The following is an 18,601-nucleotide window of genomic DNA, read 5'->3' as shown; positions in this document are numbered from 1 at the left end:
GGCTCAGATCTGGATCATTTCCCGTAGTGTTTCTCCACACCTGGTGAGCTCTTGACACATAAGCTCTCGGATTTTCTTCCTGTCCCAGTGGTTCAATCAGAATGTTGTCTGGATGCACATTTGTTGGATATGCATCTCTCAGTGCTCTCCACAGCCGACCTCTACTTGCAGCCAACAACTCAGGATCACATACAGCAGTATATCGACACATATCGATTGAGTCCAGCTCTCTGAAAAATGTCTTCCATACCTGGAACCCCAAGGAGATTAGCCGAAAGTCTCTTAGTGTCTCCTATGGCAAACTGTGTCCCTATCGACATTTTTTCCAACTTTGCAATCCAAGGATGTGCTCCCTCTTGAAGAGTAGGCAATTTATCAAGAATATCTGACATATCGGTATTCTGCAAAGGCTTATACTCCAAATTCTGTCCTCGGATTATCACTGGAAGCATCTTCTTGCTTGCCTTTCCTTCTCTTGAGCGCAACGTATATCTCTTCTCCACTTTCTGGGATCCTTTTTTCAGCAATTTGTATGCAAAGAAATTTGAAACAATGTCCCAGCCCCCACATCAACACACACAGTACCGCAGCTGCACACACAGGCGTCTTTTCAATGCGGCCTGACACACACACACACACACACATGCGGCACCCATGAACGACTGCCACCCCAAAAATGTGAGGAACACTCACCCTCCTTTGAAGCAGAAGTCGCACACCGAAGCCCCACAAGCGATGCGTCCGTGGCCGACAAAGCCGAATCACGTGACGCCAGATTTGTTGTATATTTAGTTGCAGCACTGCGTTGCCGATGTGTGGAAAAGGAACTTTGTTGACTGTTCTTGATTATAAAAAGGTTTATTACATCAAGGATTTCAGCATCATGACGGATCCTGCAGAACCCGGAGAGTACAAAGCCAATATGCACTCTGTCTTGCTGCAGCAAGAACATGGCTTATAAGGGGTACGTTTAGGTAACATGTTAGATAAAGTAAATGGATGTGAGTTGGCAAGTAAAGGTCTGAGTCCCTTCGAGGTCAAGAGTCTTTTTGGGGGGCTCCAACTACACATAAAATCATTGATCCCACTCAGCCCCCAATCACAGAATCACATAAAACATCCTCTTCAACACATCACTCCACTGAGAGGAAAATTATTAAACTTACTTCACTAACACAGTGCTCATTATGTCTCAGCACATTTGAGCTTTATACAAACTTTAACCTTATAGGCTCTTCAGATACTACAAAACTTATTATTTTGCCTAACCCAGCTGCAGTGTATATTGTGAATACATTAAAACATAAAAGTACATTGACTTATACTGTACTTATCTATGTACTCTAAAGTTCAACTTAAGAGCCTTGATCACAACCGTAAGGGGGGGGGCAACTATTAAGACCAGCCTCCTTGTTTTGCACCAGATGTCCCTGGGAGAGCCAGAGCAGTGGCTGAAGGTAGAGCAAAGTGAGCATTTTTTATGCTTGCCATGATGGCCAGGTGGAGTGTGTGGCGCAGCCCAGTGACGATGCCCCTGTTCTGGATAGGAGAGCTGACAACAACAGGTGTGCGCTGCAGCAGCAATATGCCAGTGGTCAAACAGGTGTACTCAGACAGCAGCAGCATTGTTAAGCCTTTCAGTGAGATTCCTGGACTGTGGAAAAATGGGGTGGCCAACTTGTACAATTTTTGGAAACTGGATGGCTTCAGAAACCTTCACCGCATAATGTTGCAGAACTTCAACACTTTTGGACCCATTTACAGGTACTAAAGGCAAAGCAGTTTGCATGGCACTAATCGTCTACTGTCTATCTTAAGTAAACAGTAACATAAGTATACAAAACAAATTACTTTGAATGATGTTCTGATCCAAATATAAACATTTTTGTTCATGAGAAATATTTGTGACCAACAATCCGCAAGGTCATGTTTTCTGGAAACAAGCGACTGACATGACATTTACACCCTTTTTTTCCTCTGACCTGTTTGTCAGAGAAAAAGTAGGTTATTATGAAAGCGTAAATATCATCAATCCTGAAGATGCTGCTATCCTGTTCAAAGCGGAGGGCCATTATCCTAAAAGGCTCAGAGTTGAAGCCTGGACATCTTACAGAGACTACAGGAATCGCAAATATGGAGTTTTACTTAAGTATGTGTCATTGTTATCCCCTTCTACCTGTTTAAATTCTGTTTTATATTTGACACTCATGGAAGCAAGGGTTTTACTTTACTTTTTAAGACTGCCTATTAGTTTCCTAGCTAGATTAAGTTAAAATCCAATCTTCTCACAGGGATGGAGAAGACTGGAGATCAAACCGTGTGATTCTCAACAAGGAGGTGATTTCCCTGAAGATGCTGGAAAACTTTGTGCCTTTGCTGGACGAAGTGGGCCAGGATTTTGTGGCCAGAGTTCACAAAAAGATAAAGCGAAGTGGCCAGAAACAATGGACCACTGACCTCTCTCAAGAACTCTTTAAATATGCACTAGAGTGTAAGACTGACTTTTAACTCTCTTGATATCCAAGTATGATTTATTTCACTCACTGTGTAGGCCTGTGCCCTGTTTTGTGCCCTCCCACATTGCTTGTCTTTGTCTCATGTTTGCTCTGTCCTACACAGCGGTGAGCTCAGTGCTGTATGGGGAGCGTCTGGGTTTGATGCTGGACTACGTCGACCCTGAAGCTCAACATTTCATTGAATGCATCACCCTCATGTTCAAGACTACCTCACCCATGCTGTACATACCTCCTGCTCTGTTGAGGCAGATTGGAGCGAAGGTGTGGCGGGACCATGTGGAGGCTTGGGATGGGATATTCAGCCAAGGTAGGACTCAGAGAACAAACAACCAGGGTGAACATTATTAGTATTGTTTTGATTGCCACCATGATGTTCTCAGTTCTATTATTTGAAAATCTATGTTTATGTTTGCACTGTATATGTTGCAGTGTCTTATTTCATTTATATTCTTTTGGTGCATCAGCGGACCGCTGCATCCACAACATCTACAGGAAGTTACGTAAGGAAGCCGGCACTCCAAAGAAATACCCAGGAGTCCTGGCTAGTCTGCTCATGCTGGACAAGCTGTCCATTGAAGACATCAAGGCCAGCATCACTGAGCTAATGGCTGGAGGAGTAGATACGGTAAGAAAAAAAAAAGAAGCAAATCATCATAACAAAATCCTTTATTTTTCAGAATGAGACTTTTTTGTCTTTCTGCTTATTTCTGTTTGTGTGTTTCAGACTTCTATCACACTGCTGTGGACATTGTATGAACTAGCTAGGCACCCCAACCTCCAGGAGGAGCTGAGGGCAGAGGTGGCTGCAGCTCGGGCTGAAAGCCAGGGAGACATGCTGGAGATGCTGAAGCGGATTCCATTGGTCAAAGGAGCTTTAAAGGAAACACTGAGGTAAAAAAAAAAAATGGTGGTGCCAGATATGTAATTCATTAATGATACTGTAAAGATGTTAATTGTTTAGGAAATAGTTTGCCTCTTTCAGATTTATAATAATACTTAATAAGTACAATAATAAGTATTACTAACACATAGTTGTTCTGAAAATTACCTTTTGTAGTTTACCAAATTGTCATCTACTTGCATCAGTGTTCTTAATATAGATTTTTCACTCTGATCCCTCAGGTTACACCCGGTTGCAGTGAGCTTGCAAAGATACATAGCAGAAGATATCATTATTCAAAACTACCACATCCCAGCTGGAGTAAGACGCAGTTAAAAATATAAATCATCTAAACATGTTTTTGTATTTGAGCATTGTTATAGAAATCCTTTTTGTGTTTGTGTTTAGACTCTGGTCCAGTTAGGACTGTATGCAATGGGCAGAGACCCCAAAGTGTTTTTCCGTCCAGAGCAGTATCAGCCCTCCCGCTGGCTGAGGACAGAGAAGCACTACTTCAGGAGCCTGGGCTTCGGTTTCGGCCCCCGTCAATGTTTAGGACGCAGAATAGCTGAGGCAGAGATGCAAATCTTCCTGATCCATGTAAGATATACAGAGAATAAAGAGGTGTTTTCACTGTATTCTGAGGCTCATTTACACAGCATATTAACTCTGTGCATTATCTTCTGTCTTTGCAGATGCTTGAGAACTTCCGAGTGGAGAAACAGCGCCATGTGGAAGTGCAGAGTACCTTTGAGCTCATTCTCTTACCAGAGAAACCTATAATATTGACTTTGAAGCCTCTACATACTAGTCAGTAACAGCATTTGAGAGAAATATTGTGGTGCATGATAAGCCAAGCTCATTTCTATAGACCTTTATCACAGGTAATTGTAAAGGGCTTCACAAAGCTCCACAATATAAACACAAAATAAAATATATATGTATTGTATATTACATAGTGAGTACTATGAACAATGATGGAAATGTGTACTCTGGAATGTACAGATGCTTTATTCAACGTGGATATGGTTAAAGTGTTGTGGAAAATATCTACCAGGGATGAATAAAACAATACTGATTTTGATTGATTGATTTGATTGAACCGATTCAAAATAGGTCTTGTAATATATCACTTTATTACATATTTTAATATCTAAATATATTAATTGGTGAAAATATCATATGGTCTACAGTTCAGTAGTTCATTTGCAGGTCATTTTACGGGCTTCTGCTTCCTCTGTCTGCTTTGCTGATACAATAACTCTGATACAGACCTCTGTAAGAAGCAGAAATGACTCCATGTCAAATAAAAGAATTTCGCGCAGCACAGTATGTGTTATGTAAAATGAAAGCCATCTGCACTGACCGAAGGAACATTATGAAGGATTGTGGTGGACGTCCGGACAAAGCCATGCCTGTGCTCACTCAGTTTGGTCAACATTTCTTGTTTCTGTCTCCCCCATAATTTAGAGTTTTCCTCCAGCTGTAATACATAAAAACAAAAGCAAAACATCCACTTCAATGTGAAGGAAAACATGACCAGTGACTCATTAAGTCTATGAAGCAAATAGAGTATCACTTTTCTTTTCTATTTTCACCTGAGCCTCCAGTGTTTGGACTCTTGCCTGGGCCCTCTTCAGTTTATTTAGTAAACTCAGTCTCTCCTTGAGTGGCACAGTTTTTTTTGTCTGAGGGGAGCATGGCATACAACAATTTGAGATTTCAGTGACTGCAAGATATTTGGGTAGTACAATAAAATGTATGATCTAAGCTTAGTCAATCCTCTGTAATATGATGAGTTTTGCAGAATCGTCACATCACAATGGTGAATACCGGCCTGAATGTGTAGGTGTACCTGTGCTGACTGCTGTATAATGACTGAGGCAGGCTGCTGGCGAATCCGGTCCAAGTCTCCTCTGAGACGAGTGTTTTCTGCTGCCAGGGCTGACTCTGTCTCTTCCTTTCTGTGGTCAGTCTCACCTACACAGCATGAAGAGATGTTCTGGCTTCTGCAAATGTTTTTTTTTTGTGAAAACATATTGTTCCCTCACTTCACCTACAGTACCTCTTTGCTTTTTCACCCCCACCCTTTTGTCACCAATCGGCTTAATCTTCTCTATGAGTTTGCCATCTAATGCTTTCTCCATCTTCTCAATGACCTGGAAAAATGGGAAGGCACAAGTACACAGGATATTATCCTAACATACATTTCAAGCTGTTATTTATAAAAATAAGCATTACTTTGTGATACATATACAGTATGTATACATTGTAGTTGCACCTTTTCCTGCTGTTTCACTGTGGCCTCCAACGTTGCTATTTTTGCCAAGCAACTCTGGTGGCGCTGAAGATCCTCCTGTTGCTGCTGGTGAACTCTCTGAAGATTTAGTAGCTCCTTCTCACTGTCATTCTTCTGCACAACACACACAAAATTGGAAAACTATATACACTCTACATATAACAAACATTATTAAGTTTTATAAGTGCAACATGTATCTTCCGACCTTGATCAGGTCATTCTGCAGCTGTTGGATCCTGTCCCTTTGAGAGGCAGCCTTACTGATCTCACTGGCCAGCTTCAATTTCAGAGAGGCTTAAAAAAAAACAACAGGGAGACAAATTATACACAGGAGCATAAATCTTGGTATTGATACACATGTGACTGCTATTTGTTTAGACCTTTATAGGCATAGGAATGTGTGTTTTTTTTGGCTACATTCATATGTTGAAATCAGAAAAGGAAAGCTAAATTGATCTATAATGAGACTTAGCATTTGATCTGTAAAGTACGAAACTAAAGTTTCAATGACTTTTCAAATTTAGTTCTGAGGCTTAGACATTTGAAAAATAATGATCCCATCAATAAAGCTTTTGAAATGGAATGGATTTTCTGTTGGATGGGACTTAAATCTGGATGCTTTGATGCCAGCAGAGAGACCTTCAGGAACATCCTTTCACTGAGGGTCACAAACTGTCCTTCAGGAGATAAGGGATGTACTACCCACAGAGCTTATCAGGGTCCATGGCCTAAATGAGCTGCCTTATCACAAAACGGCACAGTCTGCTTGGAAATAGACACTAACAAGGATTAGCAAACACACAGTGAGCCACCTTCCACCATCACAACTTCATCTGCCAATGAAATACCCTTAAATCCATAACCACATGGACTGAAGGTTCAACAACTGCTGGCTGGAAAATAAACTTTTTGAAATGTGAACTTCTGCTGAGCATGAATCAGAATCAGAATCAGCTTTCTTGGCCAGGTTTGTGCAAACAAACAAGGAATTTGTTAATCTTTGCTCTCAGACACACACTTAACACACACTTAACATATAAGAATAAAAACAGAAAGGACAGTGAGAATATAAAAAAAAAAGTTAAAATACTGTTAAGTATAACAATACAATAGAATTTACAAATTTACAAAAAATATACAATAATTGAAGAGAGGGAAGGAATAGTGCAATATAGTCTGATATTTAAGATTTAAATATAAATATAGTGCAAGGCAGTTCAGTGCAATGGTGAAATATTAATAACAATATTGTAATAGTAAGATTGAAAATATAAGAATTATGTCAATTATTGCTGTTGCATGGTTTTGGTTCAGGGTCATTTTAACACAGGATGCTAATGAATAGATAATATTTGGTTAAGTAATTGAACCATAGTGTTCTGCCGTGGCTTACCTATACGGTCAGCAATCTCAGCCTTAGTCATGACGTCGATGTCGGTGTCATCCAGCAGGTCTCGGCCAAGGTCCTGCTGCAGAGACAGATCAGTGCGGAGCTGGCTGTTTTCTGACTCCAATGTCACCACCTGTGTCCTCAGCACTATGATGTCTTCTGCCATCTTACTCATGGCTGAACGGTAGTTTTCCACCTCCTAAAGAAGAGATGTGGACGGTCACTCGCACGCCAGTTGCTTGAAGTGGGATATTTGTTAAAGTTTGTTATAAAGAGTCTTTTTTTTTTTTATCCCTTTTAATGCTAATCCTGTGTAGAGCTCATTGACTTTCTCAGATGGTGTGATGTGCAAAGATTACTAAAAACTATCTTCCCAATCGAATACTAAGTTGTAATCAAATAGCCAGAAACTAGTGTATTTTTTCCAGGAACAAAAATGGCACCAAATATTGGTGGGACAAATTTGATGCCGAGTGGTTCTATGTACTTTACGACCACTAGATGTCTCTTCAACCCCATTTCTTTATAGAGTCCTTCAGGATGTAGTCAACAACATATTTCTGTACACTAAGATAATTCAAAAACATCCCAGCAGCAAATACATATTGCATGCACAGTTTATCATAAAGTCTCAGTGTCTCAATTGATTTCTCTTGGTTCCGGATAAGGACATGACATGAGAAATGGGACATAACCGGAAGCCAAAAGAGAACATTATGCCATAAAGTGCGATTGTTGAAGGTTTGGGTACAATGAATTCATGACTCCGGCTCCTCAAATCCAAAGGGACAATAACACCTTAGCCTGTGATGCTCTTTAGTCATGGGAGCTTTAAGCAGGATAATTTTTTTGGGATAAATCCTAGTTGTGCATTCATGGAGCATTCTCCTGTGAAAGCCTATTTGCTGAACTGTAGAGGCAAAACTCATGCCAAATTCATGAGAGTATTTCAGAAAGACAGACTAAAAAACACACACTGAATTTTAAACAAAACTCTTTAAAAATGATTTGTTGTACAGTTTCTCCTTTCTGTTCATTCTTGTTCTTCTTTCCCTTTGAAAAGATGCTAAATTCCTCCTGAAAAGATGCAAATTACTTTAGCTTGATATTTGCTGCAGACATTATCGAGACATTTCTCTGTGTAAGGCCTGTGCGTGTTGTCTAGCAGCTTCTACATGCTCATTGTTCTCTGTTCTGTCACATACTCCTCTATCACACTGAAAAGACAGAACTGAATGGAGACTGAGAGCAGGGTCCAGCTGCATGTATGAGGAGGGGGTGACGATTAGGGGATTCCAATCTCAGATGGTGTGGTTGTGACTCCCGTGGGACACAAGGGTGAAATTGAGCATCTAATTGAAAGGGCAGGGATGAGGTGACAATCATGACTGTAGATGAGATGGTGTCTCTGCTGGGGGGCCCACAGGCATGATGGGAAGGACGGCTACCCATGATGAGTCTGGTAAGTCCCATCATGTGTCAAAAATAAAAGGAGAGTCTGTCTCTGCCTGTGACATTAAAGTGGCCTTGATGTCATACATATTGTCACTTTAAGGACAAATTGTAAAACAGACAGAAGGCAGCTGGATTGAGTAGTGATGATGTGATATTTAATTAGGTTTCTCCGCACCATTATCATTAGCATTGTGTATTTACAGTAGTATTATACAGTAAATGTATGCACTGTCACAATGAAATTGTCCAATTAATACCCAGATCTCTGCTTTTCTTTCATATAATCTATCAAAATCTACATGAATTAATATATGAAGCTTCAGATACCCCTCAGATCTAAGGAGCACATTTAAATAAGAAAAATTAAATTATGAAGAAAACCTCACAGCCAAGATGTGCCACATGTCAAGATATGCATAAATAACACTGTGGGCCCCTACCACAAGTTTCAGCGTCATCCTTCTCGATCTATCTTGAGTGCAATCTATTCTACTATCTGCCATTTTGTCTCCCAACTGCTTCACCATACTGTCCCATTTCATCGGCCTTCCCATGTCACTGTTCAGTAACTATGCAAAAAGGTTTACAAAAGCACACACATTCAGACAATAAATACTAGGTGCTGGACAGAAGAACATGTAAAAGACGGAAAAATTGAGTCTGCACACTAGATAATGCTCCTAGAAACATGCGTTTAATCGAGCATCAAGCTCTTCTTCACTAACTAAACATGACAGTGAGGTGAGTGCTTCACTGATTGATTCAAGAGTTTAGGTATTGATTATGTCTAATCACCTTAGTTTGGAGGTCGGTGATCTCTGCCATGTGGGGATCATCCTCAAAGTCATGCAGAGGTGTTCTAAGGCACGAACGCATTCCAAAATAAAAATAAAACTCATTAGTGAAATGAATCAATGAAAATCTTTAAGTCTTACTAAAATATTATTCATACAATGATCATCAAAATAAAACCTTACCAGCCTTACCGTTTATGTGGATGATGTACTTGATAGGTGTGGTTTATGTTGGGTCTGTTGGCCTGTGGAGCCTCTGGCCTCTCAGCTGGCCTCTTCTGTTCTTGTTGGGCTGCTCTGTGGAGCTCAGTCTTCGCTCCCTTGAAAAGGTAGCGCCCATTTGGTAGGATCTGTGCCAGGGCATCGTGGGATGGGAGGTCATATCCATCCTTCAGAAGCTATAGAGGAAATATTGTTTTCATTGATACAATGCATCTCCAAACTGGGCTAGAAATAGTCTCAGAAATTGCTCATGACAAACATCACTCAAATGTTTAGTTTGGCTGTCTTTAACCACTTAAAAACATACTTAACATTGTTTTATCAGATTGATACTTCAAGACTTTTCCAAATTTAATGAAAGAACTGAAATTAATTTTAATTAATTAATGAAAGAAACAATATAATTTTGAACTGATGATGTGTTTCAGAAGTCTGCTACAGAAAATGATGCATTACTTCTGTTCTGTTCCCAGAGCCCCAGCTGTAAAACCTGGTTAAATACAGTGGATGTTTTAATATGCTCTCTTTCTGTGATTGCTGTTGACAGTAATTTTTACGCAGCAATATCCCTTCCAAATTAGTCTATCAGGATTTATGTTATTGGAGTTTTGTAAGAGTGTGTTCACAAGTACTCTGATAGGGGGTTCAACCTCTTCTATGGGGTCTAATTGACCCCAAGCATAAATAACACCACCTTCATCAAGTCCAGTTTGTGGTAAGGAAAGGGTTATCTCCTACGTATTTCATTTTCCTACATATTGGGTTTCAAATTAATTGATTTTTCATCTATTGTTATTATTTTTACACACACAGTAGTGGGCTCTGTGAGACTCCAAACCACAAGACCCAGTAAAGCCCATTTCAATAACACACAATGGTCAAATACACAACACAAGTTAGGAGAATTAGCTTTGCAAATGTTGGCTGTTAGTTGTCCAAGCAAAGTGCTAAACAATCTTCCATAACAATGTGGGAGTGATACTGTACATCAGCAATGACAACATTGAATCTACCAGTTGTGTTTTTACAAAAAATGAACGCTTTTATCAAAAAAAAAACATTGGAACCTCTCAGTATTCACTGTGCTTGTGTGTGGCCTGTTCTACCTCTTCATCTCTTGAATATAAAGGCTGTTACATCACTATGCACCCACTCTATAACATGAGAGCTCTTAGTCAATAACCCTACAGTCCTTCAAGTATAAGCCATGCATATACAATGTACACTGGCAATGATCGTGGTTGCCAGGTAGCATAAATTCAAAGGATTGACATGAAATAGAGTCATTATCTATTATCTTCCTACAGGCTCTCCTCCGACACATACCTCCACACTGTCAGAGCCTACCTTTACAGCTGCAGGGTTGCTAAGTGATTTTGTCTTTTTCGAGGCCTTCATCCACCACAAAATAGAGTCCTTTTTTGGGAAGCGAATGGTGGATGTGAAAGTTGGAGCTCTGTCAGTAAGTAAGAACATTCAACCTGTAACCACAACACAAGCCTTAGCGACTCTCAGGCCAATGAGAGGGAGTCCTGTTATGTAGAAACAGAGCTCAAAGCAAAACAATGGTATACTATCTATTTACATCTGGCATGTCTAAATCCCTATTTTGCAGTGGTGGACAGTAACTCACTACATTTACTCAATCACTGTACTACGGTACCATTTTGAGGTATACTATTATTAATTATTCTGAAATGGGCCAATCTGCAAAATGAATACTTTTACTTTTGGTACGTTAAGTATATTTTGATGCCAAAGCATTAACTTCTTAACTTCTGCCACCACTGCATTTTTGTATGGAGCGTTATGAAAACTAAATCAAACCTTATCTTTGTACCCGAAGGCAGTGTGTAACAATCAATGGAATCAAAGAGAGGTTCCTGCTCAGTAAATACCAGCCCCCACATGAATTTTGTCTTAGCCTGGATAAGCAGATTGATGGGACAGACTAATGATTTCTAAGTGACGTGCTGTGCAGCACCTGTGGCTCCCTCAGAGCATTTATTCGAAGCTTCACTCAACTCAGTCAGCCTCTTGTCAAATCACTAATACTGCGCAAATGAAATATTCAATTTCATTTAAACTGTAAAATGACTAAAAACATAAAAAATAGGGTGGATTTTTGGATAAACAAAAACAAAATATGTCAATAACAACACACATCTCCAAATATTGAACTTTTCAGAAAAAGTGAAAGAAGTGTCTATGTGCACATTCATTTATGTAAATGCATGTGGAACCTTCAATAGCATGGATCAATAACTATTCTGCTTGGGTAGCTCATTAGGCTGGGAGAGACAATCATTGATGGCACAATATCTGATTGAGACTAAATGATAAAAGAGGGGCCAGGAAGGATGAGTCATCAATTATACAAAAGACTGTCTGTGCCGGGCTGACTTTACAATCTCCATCTATACTTGATCTGCATATTGTGGAAGCAATGTAAACACTTTGTTCTGCTGTATATATACAGTATGAGAGGTAAACAGTGAACTTAAACCAGTAATGCAGTGCATTAAGCAATCTGCCCTGATCTTTTGCATGCTTTTAGCAGGCAATGAAATGTGTTGGACACAAATTAGCTTAGCAAAACAGCTGGGTGCAGTGGAAGATAACTCTGAGAAAAATACACAAAATAACTACATTTTAGTAGCCAAACCCAATATTGGCAGGTAATTCAATTCAGTTTAAATAAATACTAACAACCATGTGCATGCATATCTCAGTTACAGCTTTGCATATAAAAATCCCACTCTGTTCAGTTTTTAGATAAATATTTTCATAACTGACTGCTTTAATTCATGATAAATAATGCACCGGATGCTTGCAGCTATGTGCTCTGCCAGAAGACATCATATTTTCTAATTCAACAAGGGAAAACCTGTACAAGTGAAAACGCTTCCTGCCGAGTCTAATACCACATTATCATGTATGAGTTTGCCGACAAATTTATAAAATAATTCACGTTGTGCTTTGCAGTTGCTTCTCGTGTTCAGAATTCCTGTGACCCTGTTACATGTAATCAGGGGAGAGCTGGGGAGGGGAATGGGATGGGATGTGTGCTGTGTGTCCCCATGCAGGAGATGGAGGGGGGGGGGGGGTGGGAGTCTCAGTGAAACAGTGTCGATCTGTTGTCTGGGCTTTCTGTAACATCATCAGAATTCAGCACACAGCCTGCAAAATGCAGCAAATGGGCTCTTCATTGGAGTGACAGCTCAGAGTCCGCTGCCACACAGGGCTTCAATTAGCCTGCCAGAGCAAGGCGGCTCCCAGGAGCTTTCTCTACGTCCACATGTTCCACCATTCCTGTCCACCGCCTTTTATTTCTTCCTTTCGTTCCTTCATCTGACCCAGACTTCACTCTGTTTTTCCTCTTTTCCCACATTTGAACTCAGCATCCTCCCCGTCCTTCCACCCTACAAAAAGCACCATCCTCCTTAACTGTCCCATGATGCCATCCACACATGACAAGCCAAGTGGAAATACTTGTAGAGTGCTAAAATAGTAATAACAAGTTTATTTGATATAGCACCTTTTACAGACAAAGTCACTAAGTGCTTCACTGAGGTAAAATGTCTGTTGGAGAACTGAAGCAGAACGGAAAGAAAGAACTGAGAAAAGAGGATGTAGTGGTTTCCACAGCTGGTCTCTCGTCACCACAGGAATTCAGCACAGCAGTGTGGCGCTTCCTCTTTTATGTGTGCTGCTGCAGTGGAGATTTTAATCAAGAAATAATGCGATTAGAAGAGAGAAGCAACAGTGATATTTCTCACAAGTATTCTATTTTTGATCACTCATAATTATACACTCTGTGTTCACCTAGAGGTTGAAGATGTGAATACAGATGGAGACAAATGGTTTTACACACAGGATGTGCTGGAAAAATATCTAAAAGCCTGCTCATTGATATTGATATCCAGTAGAGACATTGCACGTGTTACATAAGACAATAACTGTAACTATTAATAATACTATTATATAGTTATATTATAGAGTATTATTAAGATATGCAAAGATGAAATAATTGCATAATTCTGTTAAACAAGTTACACACCAAACAATAAAAGCTGTCAATAACTGAAGCATTGAATTATATCATATAATTCCCATTCAAATTCTAATTAAGTCAAATTGGTAATAATTGATCTGCATTTAGGCTCTAAATTCAATAACATTAACTTGTGCAAAATTTAATTTCAACTAATTGTTTCAACCAGCTGTGACTAAAATGTTTCACCAAATAATTAAATTAAAATGACATTTTGTTCCGTGTGTAATCATATCTGTGCCCTGCCTGTGCCCTGTCAGCAAAATAAAATCACACGTGCAGTGAGCCGTTATGTAGGTATGAAGGTTTTTAAAATATTGCAATAGAAAAAGAGCGACACAGAGTGAGAGGAGGGATGGAGAGAGAGGTGTGTGTCAAGGGCAACATGCAGCTTTGACTCAAGGACGTGTGAGGCTGACAGCCAAGCCCACTCCTTAGGAGGTCCACAGTGAGAGTAAAGCCAAGGAATATCAGTAAATCAACGTCTGTCAATTACAGTTATGCTGTCCTGAGACCACAGTGCTCCATAAACAAACAGGACATGTGTGTAAAAGCAGGGTTGGCCCTGAGCATAATGAAAGGTGTGGGTGAATGAGTTCAAACGCAGCTCAGTAACAGTATGGTAGTGGAAATAAACAATTCCACTACCTCCAATATATAACCTCCAGATTTTTAACAAACCACACATACATTAAATCCTCAAATTGTTGACAGTAGTATTGAGTATTCCTGAAATGTTTGATCTTCTTGACGAGATCACACAAATTGGTAATATCTACTTATACACTGAGTTTGCAAGAACTCCCCCTAATTCTAACCACAAGCAAACAGGAGCTAAGGTAGTGCCTGATATAATATGTGAATTCAACTGGCGTTTGCTCCTGGCTGGTAGCAGCCTTAAGGATTTCAAAAGACTTAATATAAAGGCAATGAGTAGAGTCCGTTCCTTCCTTTGTTTAGCCCCCAATATCACGTTTACCTTGAGTTAAGTTGCTTCATTAATGATCATTCCTGTGGACTTCATGGTGAAAGAAAGAGCAAGGGTCCCTTACTTTAACTTTTCCAATCAACTGCAGCTGTCAGATAAATAGTAAAGTTAAAAAGTACAATATTTCACTCTGAAATGTATGCAATAGATAGATTATAATGGAAATACTATATAAGTAAAGTAAAAGTACTTTAAATTAAGTATAGTAATTGAGTAAATGCACTTAGTCACATTCCACCACTCCAAGAGGAGATCAGAGTAATTCATTTTGTATGCAAGGACACCGAGTCAGCCTACAATTCAAAACTGATTTTTAAATTCATCACAGGAAAACAAAAAGTCTATAGGAGGCAATTGAATTTCTAATGCTTACTATACTGTAAATCCTGTGTGTTTCCTGTGAATTCCCTGATCCTAATCAAACATGTATAAGCAGTATGACTAAGCCTCTGGGGACAATGAAGCAATCTCAACCAGCCCTAAAACCTTGCCAACAGCAGGCTGGTGTCCATGTCGCAGTCATCCACAGCACAGCGAGTATCAGTGACTGCTTTTCCCCGCTGGCTTGGAATGACCTTTCCAAAATGCTATACAACCAAAGCTAAATGACTAACACACCAGTTGACATTTACCGAAGCCAGCTTGCTGTTGAATAGTTCAGAGAAACATCAAAACGCTAATGTTGCTTGTACCCAAAAGTGACCCCCAAGAGTAAAAGATATGGAGATTTGTATGAAACCTTGCATAGAAGTAATAAACACAAACAATAACAAAAACAATTCAGTAGGTTTTGGCAAAGTAGGGAATTTATTCGAAAGTCATGTTGTAGCTATAACGATTGTCCAGTAAAAACAAACAAATCAAAATAAATTAAACATCTTGGCTTAAAATTAAAAGCATGCCACATCATGTCTGAGGCTGTGAAAAGGGCATGAAGATTGATGAGAGTGTGGAAGGCGTGCCTGTTGTGTAATACATCATTCCTGTTGTGGCAGGACTGTCAGTGGGATTGAATTTACATCAGAGGGCAGACAAGTGATGCAATGATGTCAACACCCAGCCACACACCCTTTCCCAAAAACATGGGTCTGAGGCCAGACAAGTCAACTGATGTGATTACAAAGCTCAGAGAGAAACACCACCTTCCACCCCGGATCCTGTCAGGAGATGGAGATCTTGAGAACACTTTGTGTCTGAAAGCTTATGGCTTGCATCTTGATTATCCCCAGTATGGCGAACAGGTCAGGAGAGCAACTGCCATTAAAAAAGGGTCAATGGACCAAAATGACGAGCACATAAATTGTTCCCATTCCAGTGTGTACATTACTGTGGAGAAGATGGCTATTTAGAGTGCTGTTTGGTATGCATTCATCAGTCATATAGCTTCTATGCAACCTTGGAAAAGATAATTTGTCATGTGTAGAGAGGAATTAATGGCATTTGCCAGGGGTCCATCAGAGGGTTAAAGACTTACATTAGCTTCGCATCGACCGAGGCGAGCAAAGGCACGGGGGCTGACGGGACACTGTGCATTCTAGGTACATCATTTACATTTCTAAAATCAGATAAGAACGCGCAATAGAGAAGTTAACCCTTCAACCCTTTTTTTGTGCAGCACAATGCTCTGATCTTTAATGACCAGGCGGGGCTATTCAGCAGGGTTTCATGATGGCCAGCCCTGTATAGATGGACAGATGATGGGCTATTAGCTGGAGCTGAGCTGATACAAGACAAGCTAGACAATAGCTGACACTGCTGGAACAGCTTCATTGTGAAGCAACAGCAGCATCAGCAGCACATCGGTATTCAGATCAGAGGCGATTGTGTGGTTACACATTTAGCTGAGGTGGGAATAGCAGCTTTAGGTTTAGCAGAATAGCTTTAGATCTGCTCTGAACGGTCTGCTCCAGCTGCGGAGTATAGATACAGGCCCCTGCGTGGCACGTAAAACACTGCAGCCCAGCTCAACATGCACACAAAGCCAAGGAGCTCCATGCACCCCCACTCTGCCCTTATCAGAGAACAGCAGAATGAGGTAAACAACTGAGGAATTAGCAGTAAATAACCCTGGTAAAAACTGTCTTAGTGACTCCGCTGTCTGTTAAATGTAGAATCATGGAGTACTTTATGCAGGGCTTAGTTCCCAGGAAATGCCTGTGTGATAAGTCAAAGTGGAAATTTACATAAATAGCTATTTTTTGTATTATACATGAATTATACATTAGAAACACTGATTAAAATATTGGTAATTATGAACACATACTTAGGGGCTCTTCTGTATAACAGCCATCAGAACCTTGGCTTATGATGACCCTCAGTGTTCAAGGTCTTTCAAGCTCTCAGCTCTTGTATTTAGACTCAGACTGAACCGCCCACATTTATGACCCCCCCTCCCACACGTGCCCAGTTTGCCCAATAGCCTTTCTTCCTGCTTTTGTCTGTCAAGGACAGCTTGTATCATTCAGGTTAGAGTACAGTACATTTCTAGTCCAACTTACAGACTTACTGGACAGTGCCAAATGCCTGTTGGCCTTGTTGATTACATTATTTACAGTATGCCTTCAATTTCTGGCACAACACAGAGATTGGAAAGCACAACAGCATGGCAGAAAGGCGTTTATGAGGGAACCAAAAGCCAGACAGTCAAGGACAGTCATAATCAGAAGAATATATGTTCTATGTAAGGAAAGCTTTCAGGAGTTTCAGTTAAAGCAGCTGAAATAGCCAGCTTCAACCCAAATGATGTTACTTATTGACAATGTTTTCTAGACCGGAATTTCTCACTGCACAATGTACTTGTAATGGCCAAAGTAGTCAAAATAAACCCAGATGATCACAATCCACAACACACCTCACAGTGGCAATACAGAGCCACCAGATGTCACTGTGGCCCCATTTCATCTCCCGTCAGCTGCCTCTGTTATGTGTGCGAGAAGTGCTGAGAGACTCTGCTCACCCTGCTGTGTCTAAACTGCACAGCTGCAATGTGTGGAAAGTGTCTGTAAAGCTATTACTATTCAGGACCAGTTCCACACTTTCCATACCTCTGTCTGCAATACTCTCAAACCACAACAGTGCCCGGTGGCAGGAGGCTCAGGAATTACTGTACACTGCAGCTCTGCTGGAGTAGGACTGCATACATTATGCTGCATCTGAACCTGAGGTCCTGCCTGTAGGGAGTACCACCGCCCTGCCAATAAAAAATACACATGTACGTACTGTTATTCTTGAAATAATTGCAGTGGTGATGATGCCTGGAGAGCAGTTTGACAATCAAATGCATGACAAATCTGATACAATTCTGAATGATATCATGTACAAGGTGGATTTCATATTATGCAGCAGTAGATTGGGGGGATATATTAAAGCAGATAAGTCACAAGATGGACAAAAAACACACAAAGGAGAACATTTATAAAAAATGTTCCTCATCCTGGACCTCACCTTTCTTCCTTTAAGTTCATACACCTTTCCGTCATACATCACAAAAAGGCAAAGTGGAAGTATTAATGCACAGCAGATCCACCTGACTGCTGCTATTAAGCTCCTGTTTGTTCTGACCGATGGGGTGAAAAAAAAGTAATCAGATTCTTTTCAGGGCAGCCATTGCACAAAATCAATACTATATAAGGAGGCCTGATGAATTTGAAATTTGTACTTAGAGTGAATATTGATCAGTCTCAGTCACAATTCTTTTGAAAGCCCATGTAGATTTACAATCAATATTTAGTTTAGAACACACAACTCTACAATTATAAATCTAACATGAGTAAAGAGAATAATATCTATTCATCTACTTATTTTAAAATAATTTAACCTGATCATAATTGTATTTAATAAGCAGAGGTGCTGTAACTTTCATGTTCTTTAGATAGAGTTTAGATAACACATAGTATTGATACTCTAGCAGCAGGACTGACAGAGAGCTGGGCTGGGCGTGGTGCTCTTGCCTGGGAGGAACAATATGACTGAAGGACCTCCTCCTGGTTTGCCTCAAGCATTA

The 18,601-nt window shown here is 40.1% G+C and overlaps 2 protein-coding genes across 2 annotated transcripts; one reads left to right on the top strand and one right to left on the bottom strand.

The window, feature by feature from the left end:
* The first annotated feature begins 1,489 nt into the window (after positions 1-1,489).
* Positions 1,490-4,313, top strand: LOC144521529 (cholesterol side-chain cleavage enzyme, mitochondrial-like). The gene is made up of 9 exons (XM_078256080.1): positions 1,490-1,764; positions 1,994-2,149; positions 2,292-2,491; positions 2,620-2,823; positions 2,981-3,141; positions 3,241-3,407; positions 3,639-3,717; positions 3,805-3,996; positions 4,092-4,313. The coding sequence occupies exons 1-9, from the start codon at positions 1,490-1,492 to the stop codon at positions 4,212-4,214; spliced, it is 1,557 nt and encodes a 518-aa protein (XP_078112206.1). The 3' UTR covers positions 4,215-4,313.
* A 296-nt stretch (positions 4,314-4,609) lies between these two features.
* ccdc33 (coiled-coil domain containing 33) lies at positions 4,610-18,081 on the bottom strand. Its single transcript, XM_078256225.1, has 11 exons — positions 18,043-18,081; positions 9,527-9,732; positions 9,336-9,399; positions 7,089-7,284; positions 5,901-5,989; positions 5,678-5,809; positions 5,462-5,555; positions 5,252-5,376; positions 4,995-5,060; positions 4,763-4,879; positions 4,610-4,672 (listed from the first exon to the last, which is right to left on the bottom strand). Exons 1-11 carry the CDS (start codon positions 18,079-18,081, stop codon positions 4,610-4,612), a joined length of 1,191 nt encoding a protein of 396 aa, XP_078112351.1.
* Positions 18,082-18,601: the final 520 nt, after the last annotated feature.

Source organism: Sander vitreus, chromosome 8 (assembly GCF_031162955.1).
Source record: "Sander vitreus isolate 19-12246 chromosome 8, sanVit1, whole genome shotgun sequence".
Classification (NCBI taxonomy): domain Eukaryota; kingdom Metazoa; phylum Chordata; class Actinopteri; order Perciformes; family Percidae; genus Sander; species Sander vitreus.
The sequence above is the reverse complement of the archived record's forward strand: the minus strand, read 5'-3'. Positions and strand labels throughout refer to the sequence as shown.

Coding starts and splice junctions, on each gene's coding strand:
- LOC144521529 (XM_078256080.1), top strand. CDS start 1,490: ATGATGGCCAGGTGGAGTGTGTGGCGCAGCCCAGTGACGATGCCCCTG. Junction 2,150..2,291: donor AAATATGGAGTTTTACTTAA/GTATGTGTCATT, acceptor ATCTTCTCACAG/GGATGGAGAAGACTGGAGAT. Junction 2,824..2,980: donor GGATGGGATATTCAGCCAAG/GTAGGACTCAGA, acceptor TTGGTGCATCAG/CGGACCGCTGCATCCACAAC.
- ccdc33 (XM_078256225.1), bottom strand. CDS start 18,081: ATGTATGACGGAAAGGTGTATGAACTTAAAGGAAGAAAG. Junction 5,810..5,900: donor TGCAGAATGACCTGATCAAG/GTCGGAAGATAC, acceptor TGTGTTGTGCAG/AAGAATGACAGTGAGAAGGA. Junction 5,377..5,461: donor GGGGGTGAAAAAGCAAAGAG/GTACTGTAGGTG, acceptor CATGCTGTGTAG/GTGAGACTGACCACAGAAAG.